Below are 27,953 nucleotides of genomic sequence, written 5' to 3' on the forward strand. Positions count from 1 at the left end.
GTTTTGAGCATGCGTGAGCGGAGTCATTGGAACAGATGTGGAAAAGATTTTCTGGACATCATGTCCAATTTCCACAATGCGAGAAATGAACTTATCCTCTGCGTCACAACCACGATACACTTCAGGCTGTGAAGGAAGTGAAGAAGTGAGGTGTGCAGGGATGATGGTGTTATCCACTTTCATGTAAATGCAGTAGCTATATGCCTTATGCTTTTGATACTGCAGCGTGTATGGCTCATCAGGATTCGGGTGACATGTATGGATTTTCTCTAGAATAGCCTCAAAGTCACAATATACCACGATAGGCATCTTATCAGCATGATGGAAGTTTTTGAACTTCAGAACAGGAGGCTGACCATTTTCATCAACTTGAGGCATTTCCATCCTAACAGCAGCATGCTGTTTGCAGAGCTCACTGTGTTTTTCCAAACACCGAAGACCCGTGAGTCCTGTAACCCTATCCCGATCATCGTAATGCTTAAAGCATCTTTTGCAAACATGAATAGCCTCAGTGTGTGTAGTGAGTTGGGAGCGAACCAGGGCAGAAAAATTTTTAATGAATGTGAAATGGGACGAATTGTCATTGGCCAAGAGCAGCAGATCGAAATGATGTTCTTTCTCTTCAGGAGCGACTCGTGCAGGAACAACATTCAGGTTCTCGTCGATACTGTAAATGTTGATGGAGACTCCGGGGTTCTGTTTTTCAAACAGCGGTATTTGCTTGATTGGAGTAGGGAAGTCAATGTTGCTGAAGTTGAACTTCCCCTCCAGGTCACGGTAGCGCTGGTTGACACGTTCAGGATTCCATCCTTCCACGTACTTAACAAGAATTGACCACTTGAAGCACATGTGATCTTCGAGGTTTTGCGGATTTATCACTGCGAATTTGTCTTTGATGGAAGTAGGTAATTCTATGTAGTAACTGGCACGGAGTGGATCAAGCTTGTTTATTCAGAGTTGAAGTCGCTTAACGGCCGACAAAGTCCATCCGGACCCCTTTCCCATGTAGTCTTCCTCCTCCTTGCAGATCTTGGAGATGGACTCGGTAACTGCCTCATCCACCTCGTGAACTGCGTAGAGGGGTACATTAATGGTTTTGAAGGCCCTCTTGTCTTCACAGGCATCTACTGGTTTTTCGTAGTCGCACTCAAGAACGACATTAAACTTCAGCGGTCCATTCTCTTCAATCTCCTCCTCAAGTTGGCTTATTATTTTTGCCTTGATGGAGTCCAGGTACGTACAAATGTCCTTGGCAGAACTTGACGTATTTACAGCAACGTAAGTCTTCAAGTTGCCCTTGAATCCCACTTCGGCGGTGATGAAGCCATGGGTATTGGCCAAACCCGCGCCGGTCACCACCGTTGTTCGGCTGGTCGATGGTTTAGGCAGTACTGCTGGCTTAACTGCTGCCATCCTCTGCTTCTTTGTTGGAGGCGGAGCAGGCCCCTTGCACACCTTAATGTGGTTGCGAAGAGTGTCAGCCCTGACGAACTCCTTAGCGCAGTTCGTGCAGGAATGCACTATGCGGTTAGGGTTGAGGCCACAAGCCGACTTCTCATGTAGTCTGGCGACATCAGCACGGGCGAAGGCCTTATAGCAGAAACTGCACCGCACGCCTGATGTGGTGACAGCACCAGTGCATGATACAAGGTGCTGCTGCATCTTGTCGCTGCGTGCGACCATCTTCCCACACAGGTGGCACTGCTGGAAGTCACGAAGCTGATTCTCAGCACACTGTCGCTCGTGCCGGTAGCGGTTGTTGCCTGCCGTGAAGGTAGCAGGACAGAAACGGCATTTCTGCATGGTAGACGACATCTCGACAATCGGTAGACTGGTCTCGACGTACGGAACACGCGAAGGAAGCTCGACGTACGGAGAACTGTAACAAAATAATTAAGAATACAATCTTGCTAGATGTTAACACGGAAACAAACATAACCTCAAAAACTCTAGCCCTCAAGCTTACTAACCTAAACTGATAGCGATGTTACTAAATAAAAAAAGTTTCAAACATAACCTCAAAACTCTAGCCGTCAAGCTTACTAACCTAAACTGATAGCAATGTAACTAAATAAAAAAAGTTGCAAACATACCCTCAAAACTCTAGTCCTCAAGCTTACTAGCCTAAACTGTTAGCAATTTTACTAAATAAAAAAGTTACAAACATAACCTCAAAGCTACTCCTTCATGTACAATCCTAAAAAATGGTAGAATATTTAAAGTACTGATTAAAGTTAAAGCTGAAAAATTATTCAATGTTAACTAAACATATTCAAAACTAGTCTAATGCACAACCTAACAATGCTAGAATATTTAAAGTGCTGTTAAAAGTTTAAGCTAAACAATTCCTGGTTACCCACACATAAGTTTAAGTCCAAGTCCTGCTGACATACACTAAAGTTCAAGTACAGAGAAGTAGTTAGCTGAAAAATATTACTGATAGCTTATACAAAAGTTCAAGTACAGAGAAGTAGTTAGCTGAAAAATATTCCTGCTAGCTTATACAAAAGTTTAAGTACAGAGAAACAGTTAGTCGAAAATCCAAAGCTGAAAAAAATATTCCTGCTAGCATACATAAAAGTTAAAGTATACAGAAAAAAATTAGCTAATAACCTAAAAGAAGTTTAAGCTGATAACCTACAAAAAAGTTTAAGCTGAGAAACATATCGAAACATGTAGCATACCTCAGAAAATGATGCAGTGGAGCTGTAGAAGGCGATGTAGCGTTGGCGGTAGGAATCGTGGTAGCAGCGAAACTCACACACGAACTAACTCACTCAAACTCCAAACTCACAATGAAGCTCCGACCCTCTAATCCTGTCCTTTTATAGTCGCGGACCTCCCAATACAGCCAATAGGAACAGAGTATTTTTACCGAACCTACCAATAGGAATGTAGTATGTGGAGGGGAAGTACCTTTGTCTTCGGAAAAACCCAGCATGACTCATGCGCAGGTCGTGGCAGGTCTATGAGAGGTGTGGAGCAGATACCCTACCACTGGTGAGTCGGGTAAAACCACTAATGACCTAGGTGATAAGGCGGCGAGGCACTCGCATAAGCTTTCGTGCCTCTGAAAATATTCCTAGAGGCACGAAAGCTTATGCTCTTATAATCCACGATCGTTTAGCCACAAATAACTCGAGGGATAAAATGGTTAAAATATTAGTGTGATTACATCAGTCGTGTCTAAACACCCGAGCGAGCATGTACTGTAACATACAAGCCTTCCAGTCCCAGTTTGGTATTGTAGTGAAAGAACTTAGTGTAACTTACAGCAACGGAAGTTCAATTACCTGTGTATTCAAATCTCCATTTGAATGGAACGACTTGGACAAAAAATCGAAGTCTACAAACCAATGGCTTACGAAACATTTTCATGGCCTCAGATGGGACGATGGCGATATTATACATGAAGAAATTAAAAACTATTTCAATAAGATTTTATTTGGTGATGTACATGTGGCGGGGATCGAACAAAAACGCCTGTTTAATAAGTACTGTAAACCGGAAATTAACATAATAGATATTCAGAAGGAGTATGACTGTCCCTCGCTTGCACAACTTCGAAAAGAATACTGTGGGCAGGTTGAAACAAGCTCGCGGATGAATACATGGGTTCTGTGGAAATGGTGCCAAAAAAAAAATAGTTCCGTGGTTATATAAGAGAGCGAATTCAAAACGGATGAGTCAGTATCAGAATGACGTGTAACGTGCAAGGACTGAACTCACAGAACGGGTTCGTTCTTAAAGAACTTGCATTTACGGGTAAATATGGTGTGACTACAGTAAAAACATTTAAGCCACCATACGACTGGACCTACCTTCATCAGCGATGCAAGAAAACCAACATTCGACTATCCTGCACTCAACATGGGCTTCGCTGGTGTCAAGGTGAACTTCCATTCCGCAAGATCGGTAACACTGTAAGAAATCTACTAAGTGGTACGATCTACGCGGCTGACCGTCAACAGAAGTTCTGGCTGCAGAAAATTTGTCGAGGTACTGTAAATAGTGTTAATATTGTCGACCTACAAAGCGAGTTTTGCTGCCCGCCACTTGCATACCTTGTTGTGAAATATGCCGATAAATTACATGAATGTCAACGGCGTAAAAGAGGTTGCAGTGTGCAGAGTGTAACTCGAAAGCTTTGGACGAATGGCTGGCCGATAAGCCGACTTGGGCTGTTTCTGACAACGAGGACGATTCCAGTTCCGACAATTCCATGGATGTGTCAGACTAACCTGATTGTGCAACGACAAAAAATGTGCTACGAAAAAACAATGTCTGCCATTCTAGCATTTGGAAAGTGTGGTATGCTTACTGAACTCGACAAGACAGAAGAACTACCCTACTTACCTAAAGAATTTTTGCTGGTGTATGCAGCCAATCAAATAAAGTGGGTATTCGACTACTTGTCTACAAATTTGAAAAATGATCCGGACATAGTGGATTGCCTGCCGTGCACCGAGTGTTTCGACAATGACAGGCCTGAACAAGACACACCTTCAACACCGCACAGTCGTGGATGGTGCAAGAAACTACATGAAATTATTTAAAATAATGTGTATTACATAATAATGTCTCAGTACGTAAAATGTTGCGCTACAGTGAGGACATGGATTATGTGATTTTATTAAAGGGTCATAAAACCATTACTTATAGTTCGGACGGATATGTTGTGTTCTCCGAACAGTGTAAAGATGGTTGTCATGTTGGTTATTTACATGGAGAGAAATCGGTAATAAAAATATTTGAAACTAAAACGTGTGATTCTTCAAAATGTCCTGTTTTTAATATTAATATTTTAGATAATGTACCTAATACAGAAACAAGTTCTACAGAAATTAATTGTGATTGTAACTGTCATCACCACTATCATGGTTTCTGTGAATGCATTCGCCGACTGTTTGCATATATTTTTAAGCGATGAGTCATACAGACAGGTTTTAACCGGTTATATGTAAAAGCCGATCGGTAGTATATGTAAAAAGCCGGTCAGTACGAGTTTGGAAGCCTCATAATGCAGACGTTTCATCCTGCTAATCCGTACGTCAGTGTGAAACAAGCTTTATCCCAGGTAAGCTACTCTTACTGGAATGGCGGGGACTTAAAAAGCTATACGGAGACATGTGACGGACTATTTCATACTATAGTTTCCGATGACTTGAATTCATACGAACATTGTCAAAATATTGTTAGCTGTCAAATTTACGGACAGTGCCCCGTGTTTTACATGAGGGAAAAAACTGTACTACCGAGTTCTATCGATCAAGTAATTGAGTTCGCCAAGAATCAAGAAAGACTACCTCTTCATTCACCTGAATGTGCTACTATACAATTCTACAATCCTGCAACAAACTGTATTACTACGAGTGAAATTGGTATTCAAACCACGAAAGAACAAATTTCCAACGTGCGAAAAGTGTACCAGAAAGAAAAAAATCCTCGCAAGCCTGCTAAAAACAATTTGAAAACTACAAGTACTTTCTTCGGTCTCGAACCAGCAGCCCTGCATACTGCGGATGTTCAACGGATTGTACGCAATGAAATGCAAAAGATTTTAAAAAGTATGTCGGAGATAATAAATGTAGAATAAATTTTTAATGTTTTAGTTTTGTAATGTGTTCTTACTTTTAATAAATGTATTAAACTTACCTGATTTATTTATTTCCTTACATATCTATAATGAGTATTTGGCTGCTCGAGTGTAGGCTGGCGCCACAAAGTCGCAGACCTTTTGTAGCATGTGCGTCATGACTGCAGCTCGAGTGCTTGGACTGTTGACGAGCTGTTTGTGGCAGGCTCAGACATTCCTGAGCACCTCATGGCGCCACAAAGTCGCGGACTAATGGACCTGCTACGACATGCACGGTCACGTATATTGTTCGGGCCCCCCTCAGCACTGCGAGACGACATTCCTGAGTGATGAGTCACGATGCATGCAGTGCCTCGCCGCCTTATCACCTAGGTCATTAGTGGTTTTACCCGACTCACCAGTGGTAGGGTATCTGCTCCACACCTCTCATAGACCTGCCACGACCTGCGCATGAGTCATGCTGGGTTTTTCCGAAGACAAAGGTACTTCCCCTCCACATACTACATTCCTATTGGTAGGTTCGGTAAAAATACTCTGTTCCTATTGGCTGTATTGGGAGGTCCGCGACTATAAAAGGACAGGATTAGAGGGTCGGAGCTTCATTGTGAGTTTGGAGTTTGAGTGAGTTAGTTCGTGTGTGAGTTTCGCTGCTACCACGATTCCTACCGCCAACGCTACATCGCCTTCTACAGCTCCACTGCATCATTTTCTGAGGTATGCTACATGTTTCGATATGTTTCTCAGCTTAAACTTTTTTGTAGGTTATCAGCTTAAACTTCTTTTAGGTTATTAGCTAATTTTTTTCTGTATACTTTAACTTTTATGTATGCTAGCAGGAATATTTTTTTCAGCTTTGGATTTTCGACTAACTGTTTCTCTGTACTTAAACTTTTGTATAAGCTAGCAGGAATATTTTTCAGCTAACTACTTCTCTGTACTTGAACTTTTGTATAAGCTATCAGTAATATTTTTCAGCTAACTACTTCTCTGTACTTGAACTTTAGTGTATGTCAGCAGGACTTGGACTTAAACTTATGTGTGGGTAACCAGGAATTGTTTAGCTTAAACTTTTAACAGCACTTTAAATATTCTAGCATTGTTAGGTTGTGCATTAGACTAGTTTTGAATATGTTTAGTTAACATTGAATAATTTTTCAGCTTTAACTTTAATCAGTACTTTAAATATTCTACCATTTTTTAGGATTGTACATGAAGGAGTAGCTTTGAGGTTATGTTTGTAACTTTTTTATTTAGTAAAATTGCTAACAGTTTAGGCTAGTAAGCTTGAGGACTAGAGTTTTGAGGGTATGTTTGCAACTTTTTTTATTTAGTTACATTGCTATCAGTTTAGGTTAGTAAGCTTGACGGCTAGAGTTTTGAGGTTATGTTTGAAACTTTTTTTATTTAGTAACATCGCTATCAGTTTAGGTTAGTAAGCTTGAGGGCTAGAGTTTTTGAGGTTATGTTTGTTTTCGTGTTAACATCTAGCAAGATTGTATTCTTAATTATTTTGTTACAGTTCTCCGTACGTCGAGCTTCCTTCGCGTGTTCCGTACGTCGAGACCAGTCTACCGATTGTCGAGATGTCGTCTACCATGCAGAAATGCCGTTTCTGTCCTGCTACCTTCACGGCAGGCAACAACCGCTACCGGCACGAGCGACAGTGTGCTGAGAATCAGCTTCGTGACTTCCAGCAGTGCCACCTGTGTGGGAAGATGGTCGCACGCAGCGACAAGATGCAGCAGCACCTTGTATCATGCACTGGTGCTGTCACCACATCAGGCGTGCGGTGCAGTTTCTGCTATAAGGCCTTCGCCCGTGCTGATGTCGCCAGACTACATGAGAAGTCGGCTTGTGGCCTCAACCCTAACCGCATAGTGCATTCCTGCACGAACTGCGCTAAGGAGTTCGTCAGGGCTGACACTCTTCGCAACCACATTAAGGTGTGCAAGGGGCCTGCTCCGCCTCCAACAAAGAAGCAGAGGATGGCAGCAGTTAAGCCAGCAGTACTGCCTAAACCATCGACCAGCCGAACAAAGGTGGTGACCGGCGCGGGTTTGGCCAATACCCATGGCTTCATCACCGCCGAAGTGGGATTCAAGGGCAACTTGAAGACTTACGTTGCTGTAAATACGTCAAGTTCTGCCAAGGACATTTGTACGTACCTGGACTCCATCAAGGCAAAAATAATAAGCCAACTTGAGGAGGAGATTGAAGAGAATGGACCGCTGAAGTTTAATGTCGTTCTTGAGTGCGACTACGAAAAACCAGTAGATGCCTGTGAAGACAAGAGGGCCTTCAAAACCATTAATGTACCCCTCTACGCAGTTCACGAGGTGGATGAGGCAGTTACCGAGTCCATCTCCAAGATCTGCAAGGAGGAGGAAGACTACATGGGAAAGGGGTCCGGATGGACTTTGTCGGCCGTTAAGCGACTTCAACTCCGAATAAACAAGCTTGATCCACTCCGTGCCAGTTACTACATAGAATTACCTACTTCCATCAAAGACAAATTCGCAGTGATAAATCCGCAAAACCTCGAAGATCACATGTGCTTCAAGTGGTCAATTCTTGTTAAGTACGTGGAAGGATGGAATCCTGAACGTGTCAACCAGCGCTACCGTGACCTGGAGGGGAAGTTCAACTTCAGCAACATTGACTTCCCTACTCCAATCAAGCAAATACCGCTGTTTGAAAAACAGAACCCCGGAGTCTCCATCAACATTTACAGTATCGACGAGAACCTGAATGTTGTTCCTGCACGAGTCGCTCCTGAAGAGAAAGAACATCATTTCGATCTGCTGCTCTTGGTCAATGACAATTCGTCCCATTTCACATTCATTAAAAATTTTTCTGCCCTGGTTCGCTCCCAACTCACTACACACACTGAGGCTATTCATGTTTGCAAAAGATGCTTTAAGCATTACGATGATCGGGATAGGGTTACAGGACTCACGGGTCTTCGGTGTTTGGAAAAACACAGTGAGCTCTGCAAACAGCATGCTGCTGTTAGGATGGAAATGCCTCAAGTTGATGAAAATGGTCAGCCTCCTGTTCTGAAGTTCAAAAACTTCCATCATGCTGATAAGATGCCTATCGTGGTATATTGTGACTTTGAGGCTATTCTAGAGAAAATCCATACATGTCACCCGAATCCTGATGAGCCATACACGCTGCAGTATCAAAAGCATAAGGCATATAGCTACTGCATTTACATGAAAGTGGATAACACCATCATCCCTGCACACCTCACTTCTTCACTTCCTTCACAGCCTGAAGTGTATCGTGGTTGTGACGCAGAGGATAAGTTCATTTCTCGCATTGTGGAAATTGGACATGATGTCCAGAAAATCTTTTCCACATCTGTTCCAATGACTCCGCTCACGCATGCTCAAAACACCGCTTTTCTGCAAGCAAGATGTTGTTGCTACTGTGGAGGAAAGTTCGGGGGAAATTCAAAGAAAGTCCGTGATCATAATCACTTCACCGGCGAATTTATTGGGCCTGCATGTAATGACTGCAACCTTCTCAGGCGCAGACCAAAAAAGTTGATTGTGTTCTTCCACAACCTGGCCTACGACCAGAACTTCATTATCAGGAAGTTAGGGTACGACACTAAAGAAATTTTCATAATTCCGAATTCAGAGGAGAAGCTGATAACTTTTTCTAAGAAGTTACATGATAAGTTCAGCATTCAGTTTGTAGATACGTTCCGCTTCATGAGTCGTGGTCTCGCTTCGCTCGCTGAGTTCTTGCCTGCAGACAAGTTTGTCAGTACTGCTGAGTTTTTCGCTCCTGATGAGCTGGAATTGGTTACCCGCAAAGGAGTATTCCCATACGATTTTGTAGATTCTTTTGTTCGACTAGACGATACTTGTCTTCCACCTATCGATGATTTCTACAATAGTCTGACTGATTCAGGGATTTCAGAGATGGAGTATGCTCATGCAGGGAAAGTCTGGGACAAGTTTCAGTGTGCTACTTTGGGGGAGTACGCTGACTTGTACCTAAAGACAGATGTCCTGATCCTGACGGATGTGTTCGAGAATTTTCGCAGTCTTTGCTTGGACACGTACAGTCTAGACCCCTCGCACTACATTTCTTGTCCAGGATTCGCTTTCGACCCGATGCTTCGTACCACAGGTGTAAAACTCGAGCTTCTGACAGATTATGACATGTACATGTTTGTGGAAGCAGGTATTCGCGGTGGTGTAGCGCAAAGCATCAAGAGGCATTGTGTGGCTAATAACACCTACGTGCCTGAGACATATGATGCATCCAAGCCATCCACCTATCTGGAGTACATTGATGCCAATAATTTGTATGGGTGGGCAATGTCTCTGCCGCTCCCCATTCGTCATTTCAAATGGTCAGACACATCCATTGATGTTATGTCTGTACCGGATGATTCTCCTATCGGGTACATTATCGAGTGTGATGTGGAGTACCCTCCCGAGCTCTATGAAAGTCACAAAGACCTGCTGTTTCTTCCTGTGAATCAATGTCCGCCTGGCTCAAAGCAATCGAAACTCATGACAACGCTGGAAAATAAGGAACATTACATTGTACACTACAGAAACCTCCAGCAAGCAGTATCACACGGGTTGATGGTTACTAAGATACACAGAGTCCTTCAGTTTGAGCAGTCGGCATGGTTGGAGCCGTATATTCAGCTCAACACCAACAAACGCAAAGCAGCAGCCAACGAGTTCGAGAAGGAGTTCTTTAAGTTGGCTGTGAACTCCACGTTCGGGAAACTTATGGAGAACAAGAGGCGGAGGCTCAAAATGGAGCTGGTGTGCTCCGAGAAGAGATTTAAGAAACTGGTGTGTCGCCCATCCTTCAAGGACCGCACGATGTATGAACCGAATTTAACGCTTGTCCACCTGAACCATGAGACCATCATTTTTGACAAACCGATCTATGCCGGACTAGCAGTACTCGACCTTTCCAAAACACTCATGTACGACTTCCACTACAATACTATGAAACCCCGATACAATGATAATATTCATCTAGCATACATGGACACCGACAGTTTTGTCTACGAGATCCATACACAGGACTTCTACCATGACCTCAAAGCCGACTTCTCATTAATGGCGAAGTTCGACACAAGCTGCTACCCTTCCGACCACCCTTGCTTCTCCCCAGTCAACAAAAAGGTTGTTGGCAAATTCAAGGACGAGTGTGGAGGAGAAGTAATGAGCGAGTTTGTCAGTCTACGGGCCAAACTCTATGCCTACAAGTGCGGTGGCAAGGTCGAGAAAAAGGCCAAGGGCATCCAGCGTTGTGTGGTCAAAAACCGCATCACATTTGGTGACTACCTGGATGCCCTGCAAGACCACCGCACAAGGAGGGCAGGCGTTAGAGCCATACGGTCGAGGCAGCATGTGCTGTATAGTGAGTATAGTAATAAGCTGGCCATCACGTGGGAGGATGATAAGCGACGTATCTGCGAGGATGGTATCCGCACAATCCCCCACGGCTATATAGGAGACGACGAATAATTTTTTTCTGCAAATAGTTTGGGTGTTGCTGTTTCAATTTGTTGTATAGTTTCAGTTTTTTTGTTGTATAGTTTCAATCTTTTGTATAGTCTCAATTTTTGTTGTATTGTTTCCATTTCTGTTGTATATTTTCAGTTTTTTTGTTTTATAGTTTCCATTTTTTGTTTTATAGTTTCCATTTTTTGTTTTATAGTTTCCATTTTCGTTGTATAGTTTCCATTTTTGCTATATGGTTTCATTTTTAGTTGTATAGATTCGTTTGATGTGTATGTATTTTTCTTTAATCCAGAATTTGTTTTTGTAGCGTTCGAGGTTATTTAAATAAATATGATAATACCTACATACTGCTTATTATTTTAAATATAGAACCTTTATTCCTCAAGGTACTTATACTTAATTTGATATCGTAAAATGGTCATGTAATTATACATAAACACCTAAATATCTGCTCCCATGCAGCTTTTTAAACACGAGTACGCAAACACGGACTCTGAAAAATTTCTGGTCCGCTAAGATGGAGTAATAAATTTATATTTTTTTAAAATTATAATTACTTTAACTATCGCATCCGCAGCAATGAAATAATAACATATATGTAAGTTAAAACCTGTAAATGATTATGCCTTTAAGAATAAATGGTTGTCACAACAACAAAATGACTGAGGATTTTATGGTCTATAAGGATCATAACAACATTGGTACGGGATAGAAAGTCGGCCTTACATACACTAAGGTGCTTTAGGATGGTGATGACATCATCGGATGAAATCAATATGGCGGAATCCAGGATGGCTGCCTCCAGCAGACGATAATGGTTTAGATTATTGTTTTTATAATAAATTTATTTAAAAAGATGGTGGTGTTACGAAAAATTGCGACAGGGATGAGTGGGGTGTTCGATGATGTAATCGTAATGTAGAAGAGTGGGGCGCTCGATGATGTAAACGTAATGTATAGGAGTGTGGTGCTAGATAATTGTAACATTTAATTAAAATTAAATTATTAATTTTTATTTTTTTAATTAAAATCGGATAATAAATAAGGATTTTCAAGATGGCGGATGAAACTCGAAATGTCGGGATGTTCTAGAAAACAAAATGGTTGTCGGGGTCAAAGGTAAAAGTCAAATTCAAGATGGCGGCCGGAAGTGACGTAATCCAAGATGGCCGCCGGAAGTGACGTAATCCAAGATGGCCGCCGGAAGTGACGTAATCCAAGATGGCCGCCGGAAGTGACGTAATCCAAGATGGCCGCCGGAAGTGACGTAATCCAAGATGGCGGCCGGATGTGACGTAATCCAAGATGGCCGCTGCGGATCCCCGGATCCCCCACCACCCACCGGTGCCCCCATACATACCAAATACACCTACTGATAGACTCCATGATCCTCTATGCACGCGGGAAAATTACTTTTGCTCATTGGCTACTGACTCGCGACATATGTTAACTGGGACGCTCGTGATCCGATACTTCTTTTGTTAAAAGTTTTTCATTGGCCGAGTGTCATTCAGATTAACTGTGGCCCAATAACCGATGCAGTAAAAAGGCAAACGTATTTTGATTCTAGCCTATCACGAAATGAATACGCGAATTTTTCAGGTCTCTACTCATCAGCCGTAAGCGTATTCTTAAATGTTTTTCGTGAACAATATGACACGCGGACATATTGATCAGTTTTCAAATCACGCGGTTTCTTCTGAAGCCTGCACATCGTGTGTGTGCGCGGGTAGGTGGGGCCCTTAAGACACTATTTGCAATAAATAAATTGGCCAGGCGTGAACTAGGGCTCATGTTGTTTCTTTCGCCCACGAGGAGGGGGGAGAGGGGTTACAAAATCTACGACCCAAGGACTTCACGCGGAGTGCTAACATACACAAGTCATCTCTGGATAAGGGTGTTAATGTTGTATAAATACTTCCCTTACTAAAACTATAAAAATAACTTTTTCCTACAGCTACATTATGTTTACTAGGGGATGAGAGCAGAGGAGCATATTTTTTCGCGTAGTGAGGGACTTTTCAATCCCGGAGGAACCCATCTCGCCTAAATCCGCCCACTCGAGCTATCGCCATTTCCGTGGTGTCGATGGGTGTGGGTTCAAATCCACACTGTATACAAATTCGTAAAATTGCACGTAGGAATTTTTAATAATTATAGATTTTTGTCACTTTTATTTTGAAAAACTATCTAGTATCAGTTGGTGAAATTTCATACAAATGTTTCTGGAAAACCAAATGGAGCTACGTGCTTCTGTAAAAATACACGAATGTTCATCATTTATGACAATAACTAATGTGTTAAATAACACATGTGGGTGAAAAGATAATATCATACAAACATCAAGTGTTAAAATAACTAGTGTTCTGTTTTTTTGTCAGTTCACTGTATTTATAGGTACACACGTCATTGTAAAAGTGCATAATATTTGTCAGAGTTAACTTAATATTACCAAGAAACAGCAAAAAAATCTGTATTTTGCTTTTGATACTAATAAAACACCATTTAATTAAATTAGGTTACTACAGGGGTGTTCCTTCTACTTATTAGTGCGCACGATGGCCAAGTGGTTAAGACGACAGACTGACACCAAAAATGGCGTGAGTTCAATAATCTTCTAAAACATTTAATAGGACTAATAAAAAAGTTAAAAGTGTTTACTTCAACAATTAATGGTGATAAATTTAAAGATTTTTCGTAAGTACACATTGTTCATTAACAGCTAGCTATCAGCTACAAAAACCATTTTTATAAGTGATATTAGTACAACTCAATATGTTTATTGTCAATGTAAATTTGGTCAACTATGTTGTAAAATTAACTTATAGTTGTGGTAAAAATACGCATGCATGCACATGTAAAAATTACATATCACAGAGGGGAAAGAAACTGTGACTCGTGTACCAAACCATAGGAACCCGTACTTTTACTCTTTAGATGGTATTATTAATCGAACAAAATAGTCAAAGTACATCAACACATGTATGTGTGAAATTGCACTAACGTCTGTGGAGACACTGTTGCAGCATACATGTTATGTAAAATTACACAATTTTTTTGTAGTACAGACTCCGCGCCTTTTACTGCACAGAAGAAGAAATTTCTTTGCTTTTGCAAAAGATTCCTTTGGAAACCAGTTGCCAAGAAATAGTTTCTAATACCACACGAAATATATTATAACCTGATACAACACATGGCTATGGTAATTTTTGTACATATGAAATATGTCTTTTCAAAATAATACTGATTATTTCTTAAGAAAATTGGTGTAAAATATTTTATTTTATTGGTGTTTAATTCAAGCATTGTTTATTCAACGATAATAGAATATTCAATATCTTGACTTTGTTTTACTGTGCTTATTAATGTGAGCAGTCAATACAGGAAAGCTATTCAGGGAACGGTTTACAGATAACTTTAACTATGTGAGCTACTGGGACAAGGCAAACCACAAATGTCCAGTAGTACTGCGAATTCTATTTCGTAGTGATACAGTTGTTTTCATTTGAATGCAAAAATTTACATATATTTGTAATTTTACATGAATATTTATGTTACAATTACAACAAAAAAATAACTACAGTGTATATATAATTTCTCGGTCCGTGTTTCCCAACGATTTATTTACGGCTACGTTACGTACCGGCAAAGACCGGCTCAAAGCCTCGTCAAACGTAGCACGCGTGAACGATAACTCTCTCGAGTACTTCAGGGAGTTGCCGTCGAATCCGTGTGCGCGCTACTTCAAACAGGCACCGGCTCGAGAGAGAGAAAAATTCAAAGCTTTGATGTGCTCCACGCAACAACACAATTAGCATTACTTGAGTCGGCAACCTTACGGTAGGGAATTTCTTTGAGAATAGAGGGAAACGAGAACTGCACGCACACACATATATACAAACACATACACACAAGTCAAAAAAAGGCTTAGCGCGTATTCCAGAGCACATATAATAAAATAAAAGCCACAGCTAATTTGAAACTGAAGTACTTTCATGCTGCGTGAGGATTTTTTTAGGCACTACACATTGGATTTTATTTATTTTTTGTTTTTACGTATACAAACATCACAACTGAATCCAAGGCGTACATTTTTCCACAGCTAAAAAAAAATCCCTTAAAAAGAGGGCAATATTTTTTTGTGTGTTGACTATTTAATAAAAACATTTGCATTTACATAAAATAATTTAGTCTAGAACTCTAGATCTACTGTTCTTAAAGTGAAGCAGATATTTAATTACTAGCAAGTGTCATTTGTAAACGTATGATTTACTCGAATAAAATGTTTATGTCAATTTGAATTTGCGTTTTATTGTTAAATGAAGAAATTTATTTTATTCAATTTTTGCGTAAACGTTTTTTTTATTTTATTTTTTTATTTTTTTTACCTATTTTCGTCTTCGCAACACTATTGCAGATTAATACCGACCAGTCTGGTAAGTATTTAACGTATTTTTCCTCTTAACCTAATGCAGTTAAATGAATCTGCGAAATTTCCAGGTCTTTACAACAACAAAAAACATTATGCAGACCTGAATGTAATTTTTTGTCCTGTGTTGTTGCACATTTTGTAATATATGTAGTACTAATGGAATTGGTTTTAAGGCTCAGTCAAACAGAAGGCGGACTGTCCGCGCGGGCGGAACGACCGCAGTCCGCCGCGGACTAGGGAAGCCAGACAGAATGCGGACAAGTCGAGGCGAACCAGTGTGAAAACAGTTGCAGTGAAACAGTGTGATATTCAATTCGCTGTCTGGAATTCGTGTTTTCTTGTTGTCATTTCAAGATGTCCAGCAGTTCATCTGACGAAGAAGAGTTACTTCTTATGTTCGCTTTGAGTAAAGCAAAAAGAAAAAGAAAATGGGTGCATGAAATAAATGAAACAAGAGAGGTGTTCGGCGAGTTTCACCGATTATGCTGTGAGTTGAGTTCATTCGAAGACCGATTTTTCACATATTTTCGAATGTCTCAAGAACAATTTGACAAATTGCATACCCTCCTTGAACATAAAATATCAAAAGTGGCCACTAACTGGAGGAAACCCATTGGGACGAAGGAAAGACTAGCTATCTGTTTAAGGTAAGTAATACAATTACTTATTTAAAAATAATTTTTCTCTTTAGTTTAATTATTTGTACAATAACTTTACACTACATTTTTTTACATAACACAATACAATATCCGTAGACAGCAGATTTTGAAATTTACCTTTACATGCATTTACATAATTTTACATGTGTCCTTGGAATGTTTCGTACCATTCTTTTGCCGAATCGCCAGAGGTTGCATGGATTCCAACAAACGGTGGCTTGTTGGTATAGTTCAGATCGGTGTAATCCACTACCCCGGAGGAGGTAGCAGTACAGTTCGGTGGCCACGATGAACTACTTGAATTTAAAGGGGAGGATGGGTGTGAAGTTTCCAGTTCGCGAAGTTCAGCCCGGCCAAACATTTGAGCCATCTCCATTTTTATAACTGCTTGTGTTCTAGGTGAAAACCTTTTAAATGTCTCCGCATAACTTAAGAACAAGTGGTCAATACGGTCGAGGTTGTTCCTAGGTTTGTTGTCCTTTTTGTTATTTAGATACTTTATAATCGCATGAACATCTGTGCTAACGTCCTTTGGTTTGGATTTTTTCTGGGGCGGTGGAATTTGGGAATCATCTGTCGCACAGCTACCCTCGTTGCTAGCTTCTTCTATCGGATCGTCTGTTTCACCCGTCTGTGGTATATTTGACGCGGTTACCCGTGGAGAAACTGTATCTTGAAGGAATTCCAAGTTTGCCGCCCAGGGCCAATTTTTAAACTTCTTTGCCGAACCTGTAGCTCCCTTCAAGAACTTGAGATACTTCACATATGAATCCCTCAAATTCTTCCATTTGAGTTTAACAGCTTCACCTGTACAAAACAGTATACAAACATCATTTAAGCAGAACGATAAAATCAAAAACAAGTTTGAAACATAAGTAATAACTAAAACTCACATTAATTTTAATGTATAATAAATGTTACAATAATTAATTCTAATATATTATTCTATTTATGAAACTGTTCATGCTTCGTTTGTATTGTTTCAGGTATTTGGCTACAGGTGATTCCCATCACACTATTGCCTTTTCCTTCCGTGTTGGACGCACTACTGTTTCCAGCATAGTTAAAGAAGTGTGCGTCGAGATATGGAACGTTCTACAACCGTTGTACTTGGCTACTCCAACAGAGGAAGTTTGGAGGAAATCTGAAGTTGGCTTTAGAGAACGATGGAACTTTCCCAACTGCATCGGGAGTATAGATGGGAAACACGTGGAAATCAAATGCCCTAACAAGAGTGGATCAAGTTATTATTGTTATAAAAACTTTTTTTCGATTGTTCTCTTGTCCATAGTTGATCCTTACTACAATTTTATTGTCGTTGACATAGGTAGTTATGGTCGGCACAGTGATAGTGCCATTTTCGAGAACTCCTCTTTCTATCGCGATTTTGTTGATAACAAAACAATTCTTCCTCCAAAACCATTACCCGGGACAGAAACCCCCGTCCCTCATGTGTTTGTAGGTGATGAAGGGTTCAAGTTACAAACTTATTTGATGCGTCCGTTCCCAAGAAAGGCGGTCGTTGATAATATAGAAAAAAGAAGGTACAATAAACGACATTGCAGAGCACGACGTATCGTGGAAAATGCCTTCGGCATTTTAACTCAAAAGTGGCGTATATTTTTTAGACCTATCGAATGTAATGTTGATACAGCTGTACACGTTGTCAAAGCTGCTTGTTGTCTTCACAATTTTATTAGAGCTAACACAGAAAATGTCACAACTGATGAGCTAGAATTAACAGACGATATAACAAATCAACCCACCAATGCTTTCTCAGCCACTACTCCATTGAAAGAACGATCTAGTGATGCTGCCCATGCTGTACGAAACCATTTCGTTAATTACTTCAACTATTTAAGTTCGTGAATCATGATGTAAAAATTGTAAAAAACTTGTAAAATATTATTACATATTTATATTACTGTTGCATTGTATGATTAAGCTCTTTGTAATGTTTCGTGTTAATTTGTAAAGTATAAATAAATATGTATACATAGAAGATATCACATTAATGAATACATAAAATACAAATATGAATAAAAATAAAATAATATACAAACAATATAATATGAATATAGTGAATACATATAAAAACAAATTATCTTACTACTTTCATGTAGTTTATCCGCGATATCCTTCCATGCTTCTGCTTTCTTCACTACATCTTTGTAGTCAGGATGACGAACATCATACAAATAAACACACTCCCGCACAAGATCTATTAATTTTTCCGTCTCGTCAGCCATTGCTGTCCGCGCGAACTTTGTAGAAAATGACAACTGCTCCTCTGTCCGCTGCGGACTAGACTGGTCCGCTGCGGCAGACCGCCTTCTGTTTAACCAGGATGATGCAATCTAAGGTTACACTGTGTCCGTGGCGGACGGGCGGCCAGGTCCGCGCGGACAGTCCGCCTCCTGTTTGACTGAGCCTTTAACGTATGTGCCAGGCACTAAAGTAAACCCAAGTACGTCATATTTAAGAGGATTGAAAAGGTTGCATCTTGCATGAATGACGAGAATTTAAAAAAAGAACAATATTAACTACTTGACAGAATTTGATGGTCTTTTTTTGTCGCCTATATATTTGCATTACGGAGACATGAATGTACAGAAATAGTCTATATAGTACACATATAGTTCTAAAAAAAATTGCAAACTGTTTTTTTTTATAAAACAATAGCTTGAAACCAAAAAGTAAACAAATTGTGGCCATAGGCGGCATGGCCACTTGATTTTAGATTTATTTTAATTAATTTTGAATTTTGGCTGTTACGTAATTTTAGTTTTAATATTTGCCCCTTTCTTTTTTTTTAAAAAAGTATTGGTTTGTTATAAGTTTTGTAAATCTTATTTTTAAATATGTTTTTATATTATGTTATTTTTTACGTTAATGGTTTAGTTTCTTAATATTTAATAATAATGCTTTGGACTTTCAATCAAAATACTGTGTGCGACGCTCCCCCGCTGTGAGCATGCAAATGGACTGTTCCAAGGCTATAAGATGGTGGGGGAAATACGTCAAGGAAAAAAAAAAGACAGAATGAGCTGTAGGCGGAGTGTCGTCAGCTGATCGCCGTGTGGCGTGTGTGCGCTTCGAGCGTAACGGGCGCGATGGCTCGTGGTATTGGGCCTGGGCAAGCTCGCGAATACTTCTTCAATAAAATCAGCTGACGTGTATTGAGCATTGGGGAATACTTACGTCGTCATGGGTGCCACCAAGAAGAAGAAGAGTTCACGCTACATTTTCCGTTGATTGCGGAGTTAATATGAAGCATTTAGCACCTCTGCTAAATTACAGCCCGCTAAACTCCGGGCCAGGAGGTCCGGGGTGTGATTCAACATACAACGTTCGTCCAAGTAAGTGATTCCGGCCCTGAACTTTTGCCCCTGTAATGCCGGGGCGTTGATTTGGACTTTGCGAAAAAAGAGTGAATAATTCAAAAATAACTTCTGCAAAAAGACCCTGCCCACAACTTCGAGTGTATGTTCCATCGTGGTACCAATTTTAACGAACCTTGTATCATGCTTGCCGCGAAGCGTCAAAAATTAAAAATCACCCGGGTGTAATTAAGACATTTTAGAGTGACATTTATTTTTATTAACTTTTATTTAAAAAGAATTGTAATTCATTATTTATATACATATTTTTTTTTTTTTGGAGCAGCTTTTCATCAATGTCTTATTTTATTTATGGCTTTATTACAGTATTTATTTATTGGTATATACTAAAACGTGGCTCTATTAAAAGCCTCTGTAGCTCTATAGGGCAAAAGGTTATAGGTATTATTGTAATCTTTTTGAGATTTTGTCTTCAATTAAATTGCCCGCCATGTTCATGCGCAAGTAGTCCTATTAAAGCTTTTGGCATTTCAAGTAATTACGTGTTTTTCGTTTTAAATACTATTACTCTGTTCTCTTCCTTTTCCAAAAGGTCTTTGAATAATTTACTTAAGAATTTTGGGGCACCCGTTTATTGGAGCAGCCCGCAAAATAATAATTTGAAAAAAATTAAGAATTTACGTGGAGTGTTTAAGGCTGTTCCCGACGGGTGTTTGACTTGTGGTGGTGTGACACAGGGGGTTCCAACCACAACAAAATATAAAAAAATGTCACGTAAGGAGAACCTCTATAGTAACAAAATCTTAGAATGTAAAATATATTACAATTTTAAGCTGATTTTAACTTATTTAAATATTCTGTTATCCAGTTGTAAAAGAAAATATTTGAAATATATTTCGTTCTAAGATTTGGTTGTTATACAGGTATTCTTATGGGATTATAATTATTTTTTAGTAATTTTTTTAAAATTAGCTTATTTTTTTCAAAACCTTATTTGATTAGAAAAAAGTTTTTTTTTAACAAATACACTGTTATTGACTAATTGTGTGTATTCAGATTACCATATAATGAAAATCAATAGCCGACAAAACAAATCCCATTGAGTTATGAAAAGTGGTAAAATATTGTTAGGATCGCGCTTGGCTGCAGTGCTTGGCGTCGCCGCGCTCGTTCGGCCTGTCTGCGCCCCCTTCCACCCGCATCCTCTCCCTGGTATCTCGTGCCATACTATCTCGCGACATCCTGACCTTCGCAGCGCGCACCTGCCTCAGATCGAGTTACTTAAAAGAGGCCGCACTGCGGCATAAAAGGACTCAGACATGTTTATCGGTGCGTTTTGTGGGAACCCGATGCTTGTTGCGTTTATCGGCGTTCTTTGAGCAGCCGCCGCGTCCTTCGACAGGACTCAAGACGCGTTTCTGTACATTTCGACGGCGAAGGTCGCGCGATATCTCGGAGACATACCCGATTGTTCTGGACGGGAACCCAAGGGCTATATAAGGAGGTAGGCCCGAGGACGTCAGTCAGTCTGAGTGAGGAGTTCTCCCGAGGCGGAGTTTCCGGGCGATAGAGTGGCGAAGTCCTTGGACGAAGGTTCCAGGGCAGGGAGTGAGAGAGTTCAGTGGAGTCGGGAGTTTTCCCGCGGTGGAGTTCCCGGGCGATAGAGTCGCGGGCGCGGCGGAGTCCCGAGAGAAGTTTCGAGCGAGGAGTCGAGCAGATCTCGGCGAAGGCAAGTGTCGGCGGCGGCGGAGTGTGGCGTCGGAGTCCCGCGGCGGAGACCCACGAGGGGTGCTGCGGCGATAGTTGTACCAGAGGTGCGGCCCAGCGAGGTGTGCGGAATGAGTGACTGGGGAATTGACATTTCTTTAAGTGTAATTAATTATCTGCCAATTTAGAAGATTAATTGTAAGTGAGAAGTAGTGGTAATAAATAAAACTGTGTAGTGTGTATAAAAATCTTTAATTTGGCTATCCTTTACGAACCCGCGGTAAATCGTAACAATATATTATTTTTTTTATATTCTCATTCTTGCACGATGAGACTTTTCCAACACTCTTAATATTCACTAATGGCTCGAGCCTTGCTGGCAGTTCAACCCAACACAGGAATCGTTTTAGTTCAAACCATGTAATAAATATCTTAAATTTTCCCATAAGCGGTATATAAGATTGGAATATGTTAGTCGCATAAGACTCGTCAACTAAGATGGGACTTTTTATTATCAGTTACCGCAATGAACTCTGAGGGTGCGTAATTACGTTCCTTCAGTCAGTTTGGCAAAGTATAATGTTGTCGTTGCTGCAGAAGCAAGGAATTGTTATGGGTTTTTTATGACTGCAAACATAATCAGTAATTTGTTTTAGAGATAGGAAACGAAAAACGACTTTTTGGATGCAACCGTTATCAGACCATAATTTTTTATAGTTCGATTTTCTAAATTTGGCTACGTTAAAGCGCACAATATATCTAAGTGGAGTGCCTGAAGTAAGTAGTGATTGGCTGCTAACTAAAGTTTCCCCCGTGGACTCACTGGCGTTTGGAATTATATCAATGTTCGGGAATGTCTACACCTTTAAAAGCACTGTCAGTAAACAATAAGTTTATTTAATGAAAAATTAAGCTGTGTTTAGACCTGTATAATTTTTTAAGCTGTGTACGAGTGGATTAGATCATTTTTGTACGAGGGTGTTATTTATTTCGCGGAGTCTAGCATTCAGCGTAAATTTGTTGGCAGTACTGGAACTGAGCACCTGGACTTATCGTGTGTGCACAGGACCTGCCAGTTCGGGTTGAGCAGTCCAAACTGGGACCTGGACTGATAGTATATGAGGGGGCCTTTAGATTTCCCGCTCCTCACCTTGGGCCCAGGTTCCTCGGCCTCCCTGTGTCCTGTTCTCCGGCATGCCTCGTCATGGCCACTCATTGCCCACTCGGACGGCCAGCTATGCGGCGTCGCCGGCGTCTTCCCCGTGCCTGTGGCGTCGTTCCGAGCGTCTCCCACAAAAGGCTTAGTCGACGGGAATGTCATTCGCCTGCCTTCTTTCCACGAGCAGGGCCGCCACGTGGAAGAAACGAAATTCCCCTTTACAGCCACATTAAATATCTGGTATTTGCCATGAAATTCCAGTACCATGCCACACAGAAATAAAATCAAGGCACGTTCCCGAGAAATAATGCCTTATAACACGGTGGGCAGTAAAATTTATTACTTAACCAAACTAACAAAGTTTCTGGGTTGCGGAAAACTTCGTGTAATTCATTTTTATAATACTAATTTAAAAAAAAAGTCATAGCGTGCGTGCTTTTATGTCAGCAGTAAGGAGACATACGCACAGACCTGAAAAAATCGTGGATTCAATTCGCGATAGGCTTGAATCCAAATACGTGTGTCTTTTTTTCTGCTTCAGTGTTTGGGCCACAGTTTATCTGAAGGACTCTGGGCCAATGAAAAACCTCAAACAAAAGAAGTATCGAATCACGAGCATTCCAGTTATCAGGTGTCACTTGTAAGTAACTGATGTGCAGATGTTATTTACATAGAGGGTCATGGAGTCCACACTGTAGGTGATAGAAAATGCGAATTTTTTCCTGATCGCTAGACTATAAGCAGTTGCATTTCTAAAGAATCATTACAACGTCGTTTCCGATTTGATCGTTAAATTGAAACTTTGTTAAACAACTGTTATCTCTATGATGCCCCGATGCTAAGATTATAGTTTTCAAAATTATCACTTGCGTTATAATTATTAGTCGAGATGTAAAGCAAATATATTTTCTACTTAGTAAACATTTTATTATTATTTTTACATTCATGTGTATGTAAGTTACAACATTTTGAGGTCCTTAAGCAAATCAATGGCAATCGTATTAATAAAGTATTAATAAAGCTAAAGTTAGGTTTTGAGGAAACCCTTTCTCAAATAAAATGATAACGTTTGCCGCTCATTGCATGCATATAGGCCTAGACCGAATCTATAACCCCTTCGCCTAAACCTTTGGGCAACAGATTCCCTGCGAATCCTACATATTTGCGCCCTTGTTGACTGGTGTAAAAAGTCAAAATACACGGTAGATATTAGTTTGTAAATGGAACATAAATATTTATATAGAATTAAAGGTATTTGTAATTTACATTTACATGATAACAACTGTATCACTACAAAATAGTGTTTGGGTCTGACCCTGACACTTGTGTTCTGTGTTGTCCCAGTACCTCCAATAGTTGAAGTTATTTGGAAACCGCTGTCTGAATACCTTTTCAGTATTAACTGCGCACATAGTAAGCATGATATAACAAAAAAAATTCAAATTATTGAATATTCGATTATATTTTTGTTGGTTTAATGAAGTATCAATTAAAATTCAAAATTATGCACCAATTTTCGTAAGACATATTCAATATTATCTCAAAAATTGTATTTAATATATGGAAATATAACCATAGCCATGTGTTGTAAAAAAAGAAATATATTTATTGTAGTATGAATAACTATTTCTTGGCACCTGAATTCCAAGAGAATCTTTTGTAAAAGTATAGAAAATGATTTTCCGTGTACGTAAACACAGGAGCTCCTTTATTGTAAGACATACACTGTAAAAATAAGAGTATAATTACACATTCAGTGTTAGTGCACTTTCACGTTTTTTTGTGTGTAATTCGAAAAAAAAACATAGTTCGGGTACTTTCACTCATTCCTATTGTAAAGTTATCACTATTTCGTGTAAATTTACACCGAATGTTGGTTTATATTCAAAAACTCAACATTGGTGTTAAAATACACGTTTCGTATAAATTAACGATTATTCTGATAATTTTACACCCTCATTGCTCTTGTAAAAGTATATCAAGTGTTTGATAACTATACACATGGTTTGTGTAATTTTACACAAACAGTGCGTATTTAAACACTATCAGCAAGTGTAAATTCACTCAATTATTTTCCGATGTGCCTATCAGGAACATTACTCGTGTAATTTTCTCACTGCAACTTAGTATTAAACATAGATAAAAACTGAGCTGCAGTGTTGTAAATCAACGACTCTTTTTATGGTTTTACACCCAAAATGTTCTAGTAAAATTTCACTAAAATGAAGTAAGATAACACACTGTGTTGCGATAAGAATACACTAACCTGGTGTGTGTATTTTTAAACAAGTGGCATGCATTTTGAAACACTATCTACAAGATACTAACGTGTATATTCGTGTCCCTACACTCTTAAATTTAGTGATTTTTCATATTCAAAGTATGTAATTTCTACTCGTAAGTGTGAGTAAGTTATGAAAACTCTATGTTCTGAATTTAAAACAAATACTCTTAGTTTATATACCTTATTTAGTTCCACAATTTTCACGTTATTATGTACTCTAATGATGAAGGTTGCGTTGCTTTCGGATGATGAGATGAACTTCTGCGATCACTGCACTCGGTATTTTAATAACGTATCAAGCGACACCTAGTAGCGAACTACAGAATCATCCATGATGTCATACAAAATGAAAAATTATTTTTAATTTGTTTTTGATGAATTACAGAAACACATATACAGCAGCTTAATTTTACAAAAAAAAAAGGTGTTATTGTGCACTATATTACTCATAAATGCACTGCATAGTTACATAGACGATGCATGTGTAAATTTGCATTATTAAACTACTCGTTCAAACAGTGTAAAAATACGCATATAGTGTAGACGTGATTTTTAATGCTTAATAGTTGAATTACCTTGCAGTGATATTTAAAATTACACATATTTTGTTTCTATAAGTGTGTTTGTAGGATAAAATACACTTACACTTGTGGGTTAAAAATTCATCTACATCAGTGGAGATGTAGCTGTCATTTACATCGGTGTAAAATTACACTTTCTTTTTTACTGTGTACCAGAATTATGGTACCTGAAGTCCAGGTACGCAGTTTGGGCACCGTGACTCCGGTGTGTGTGTGTGTCTCCACGTGCGGGAGCGCGCATTCCGGGATGTCTCCGAACCGGCAGACGATTCCTTCTCCTCGCCCTCCTGCCGATACACCGGATATTGTTACACCCACTTCCTTCCTTTCTTCTCCCCTCTTCCCGGGACGCTCGGGTCCTGAGGGAGACACTCCCCCCCCTCCCTCCACCCGCAACTCCTAACATTCCCGCTCAGGCGGCGCTGGCTCTGGGATGCGCTTTGCTGTAGACTGTATCATGTTGCTCGGAAGTAGTATCCTTCTTTCACTGTTCCTCAGTGAGCAGTTTTTGTAAAACAACTTCATGTGATTGTCAGTGCTCTTGAATAAAACATCGCGTTTTGCCTTGCGTGTTACAACTCGGAAATGGGTACCTACTAGCTACTACTGGTTCCATACATTTGCGATATGATTGAATTGGGGACACATACGATGATACAGTGTTTTAACAATCAGACTTGAAATCTTTTACAAAAAAAAATGCGTGGCTCCTAGAGATAAGTTACATGACAGACTATATTAGTAGTTTGCGAGCAGTAGTGGTTCACTCACTTGCAAAAAAAAATACTTAAAAATATAGGATACATTTTCTTGCCGGAAAAAAAGCAGCTGCTTCCATAACTTATTATTTTTTACTTGTGTTTGAACACAATGATCAAATTAAAGATTTTTTATATTAACAAAATAACTGCACACAGAAATTTTATTAATTTAGTGCGTTAACACAAAACACTACTTATCACCAAAACATAACTAAATTTAATAATTTACATACTCCATAACTTATTTGTGTGATCATCAGACTATAATTTTCTTCTCAATAGACGTTTTCTCGAAAATAGCCTAAAATCGTCTCTTCAGTTGGCAGCAATGAATTGGCAAAGTTCTATTACGGACGTGTGGAGTGTTGTGATTCGCCCAGCGAAGTGACGAACGGACACGACAGTTATTTAGGAGTCCACCGTAAACTCGTGCTACGTAGCAGTTATCTCTCCATACCCGCTCGTAAATCTCAGGGGTGTCACTGTCTCGCATGATCTCCTTACAGAAGTGAGCAACTCGACATTACCCCAATCTAAACGCGGGCTAGTGAAGTATATGTAATCGTCACGAAAAATTATTACACAAACGTGGTACTTCTGATTCTGTATGCATTGTTATAGTAGACATTTATTATTATTCTTATGATTAAATGTCAGAGAAGTCTGAACATCTTAACTTCGCTATAAAATCGTCATGAATAAAAAAATTAATAAAAGCTTTTTAGGGTTTCTACTTCTAATTAAAATGTCTTTTTTTAAATTAATGTTACGGAAATAGTATTTCTTTGTCAGCAACTCGTGACAGTAAAATATTTATATTTTGTTGCCTTATCACTATTCTGTACGTTAATATTTCAAAACTCAATTAAATTTTAAAAATCTAAAGGCTTATCGTTACCATGGCCATAACTGTAAATGTGACCTCAAACACAAGCCACGAAGAATCACTAGTACTTGAGGGAATTTTGTTCTATGTGATGACCTTGGGTGGCTTTCGGCAATATTTCGGAAATTGTTTTCTGTAGCCACGGCCGCAATATTGATGTTGCTTGCATCGATATCTGAATTTGCGAATTCCAAGTATAATAATTTTTTTAGTTTGTGTATTTAAATAGATTTTACTAATATTTAAATATTTTTAAAAATGTTTATTTAATGTAAGCGTTAATGTAAGATAGCCACTATATAGAAGCATAAGTTTAGAGAAAAACCGAATTTTCTCTGAAAATGATTCGGTTTTTAATGTCAAGATCACAAAGAGGATGGTGCGCGGGGCTGACGGTGCCCACGAACGTTTCCGAAACTTGCCGAAGCCGCCCAAGAACTCCCATCCTGAAACCTGCTTTCGGAGCTCCAAATAATTTTACCCGCAAAACTGTTGATAATTTTAGTTTGTGTAAAGAAAAAAAAAGCGAGCAGAAAGAAGAACCACAAAGGGCTTTGTAAAAAAAATAAGCAAAATAGGTTTTTGCGGCAGCCACGCGCGTTGGAAGTGAATCTTCACACTTCTTTATCCACTGTATTGATGAAATAATTCACAGGAACGATTACACTAAACAATAAAGATCACAGAGGTGAGAATTATTACTTTGAACATTCAGCAGAGAGTCTTATAGTTGTCTGGCACTGTTCTTTATTCGTTACTCGACCTCCCATCCTCCGTCATCGAGCAACCCACTCCTCAGCGTCGCGCGGTGGTGACTAACCATCATTAGAGTCCAGGAAATTTCGCGGATTCCTCTGGCCTCAGGATAGAATTCAAAGTTATAGGTGTGCTCGACCCATGTTTACTTTCCCATTGGTTGATTTCTTAGCGAGAACATTTTTATCCTTGTTATTTGGCACTACGTGATTCACTTACTTCTCTCCTAGCTGGACAGCGTTGGCTCACGGTCGTAGAGGGGCGTGTCCAGATAACTGCGGTCC

At 39.7% G+C, this 27,953-nt stretch overlaps 2 protein-coding genes across 3 annotated transcripts in view; both read left to right on the plus strand.

The window, feature by feature from the left end:
- The window catches only part of LOC134534701 (protein sprint), a 731,313-nt gene that overhangs the window by 258,571 nt on the left and 444,789 nt on the right, over positions 1-27,953 (plus strand). The window lies entirely within an intron of this gene.
- On the plus strand, positions 15,865-18,986 carry LOC134534702 (uncharacterized). The gene is made up of 2 exons (XM_063373179.1): positions 15,865-16,182; positions 17,181-18,986. The coding sequence occupies exons 1-2, from the start codon at positions 15,890-15,892 to the stop codon at positions 18,061-18,063; spliced, it is 1,176 nt and encodes a 391-aa protein (XP_063229249.1). The 5' UTR covers positions 15,865-15,889; the 3' UTR covers positions 18,064-18,986.

The sequence above is a fragment of the Bacillus rossius genome, chromosome 8 (assembly GCF_032445375.1).
Source record: "Bacillus rossius redtenbacheri isolate Brsri chromosome 8, Brsri_v3, whole genome shotgun sequence".
In the NCBI taxonomy this organism is placed as follows: Eukaryota; Metazoa; Arthropoda; class Insecta; order Phasmatodea; family Bacillidae; genus Bacillus; species Bacillus rossius.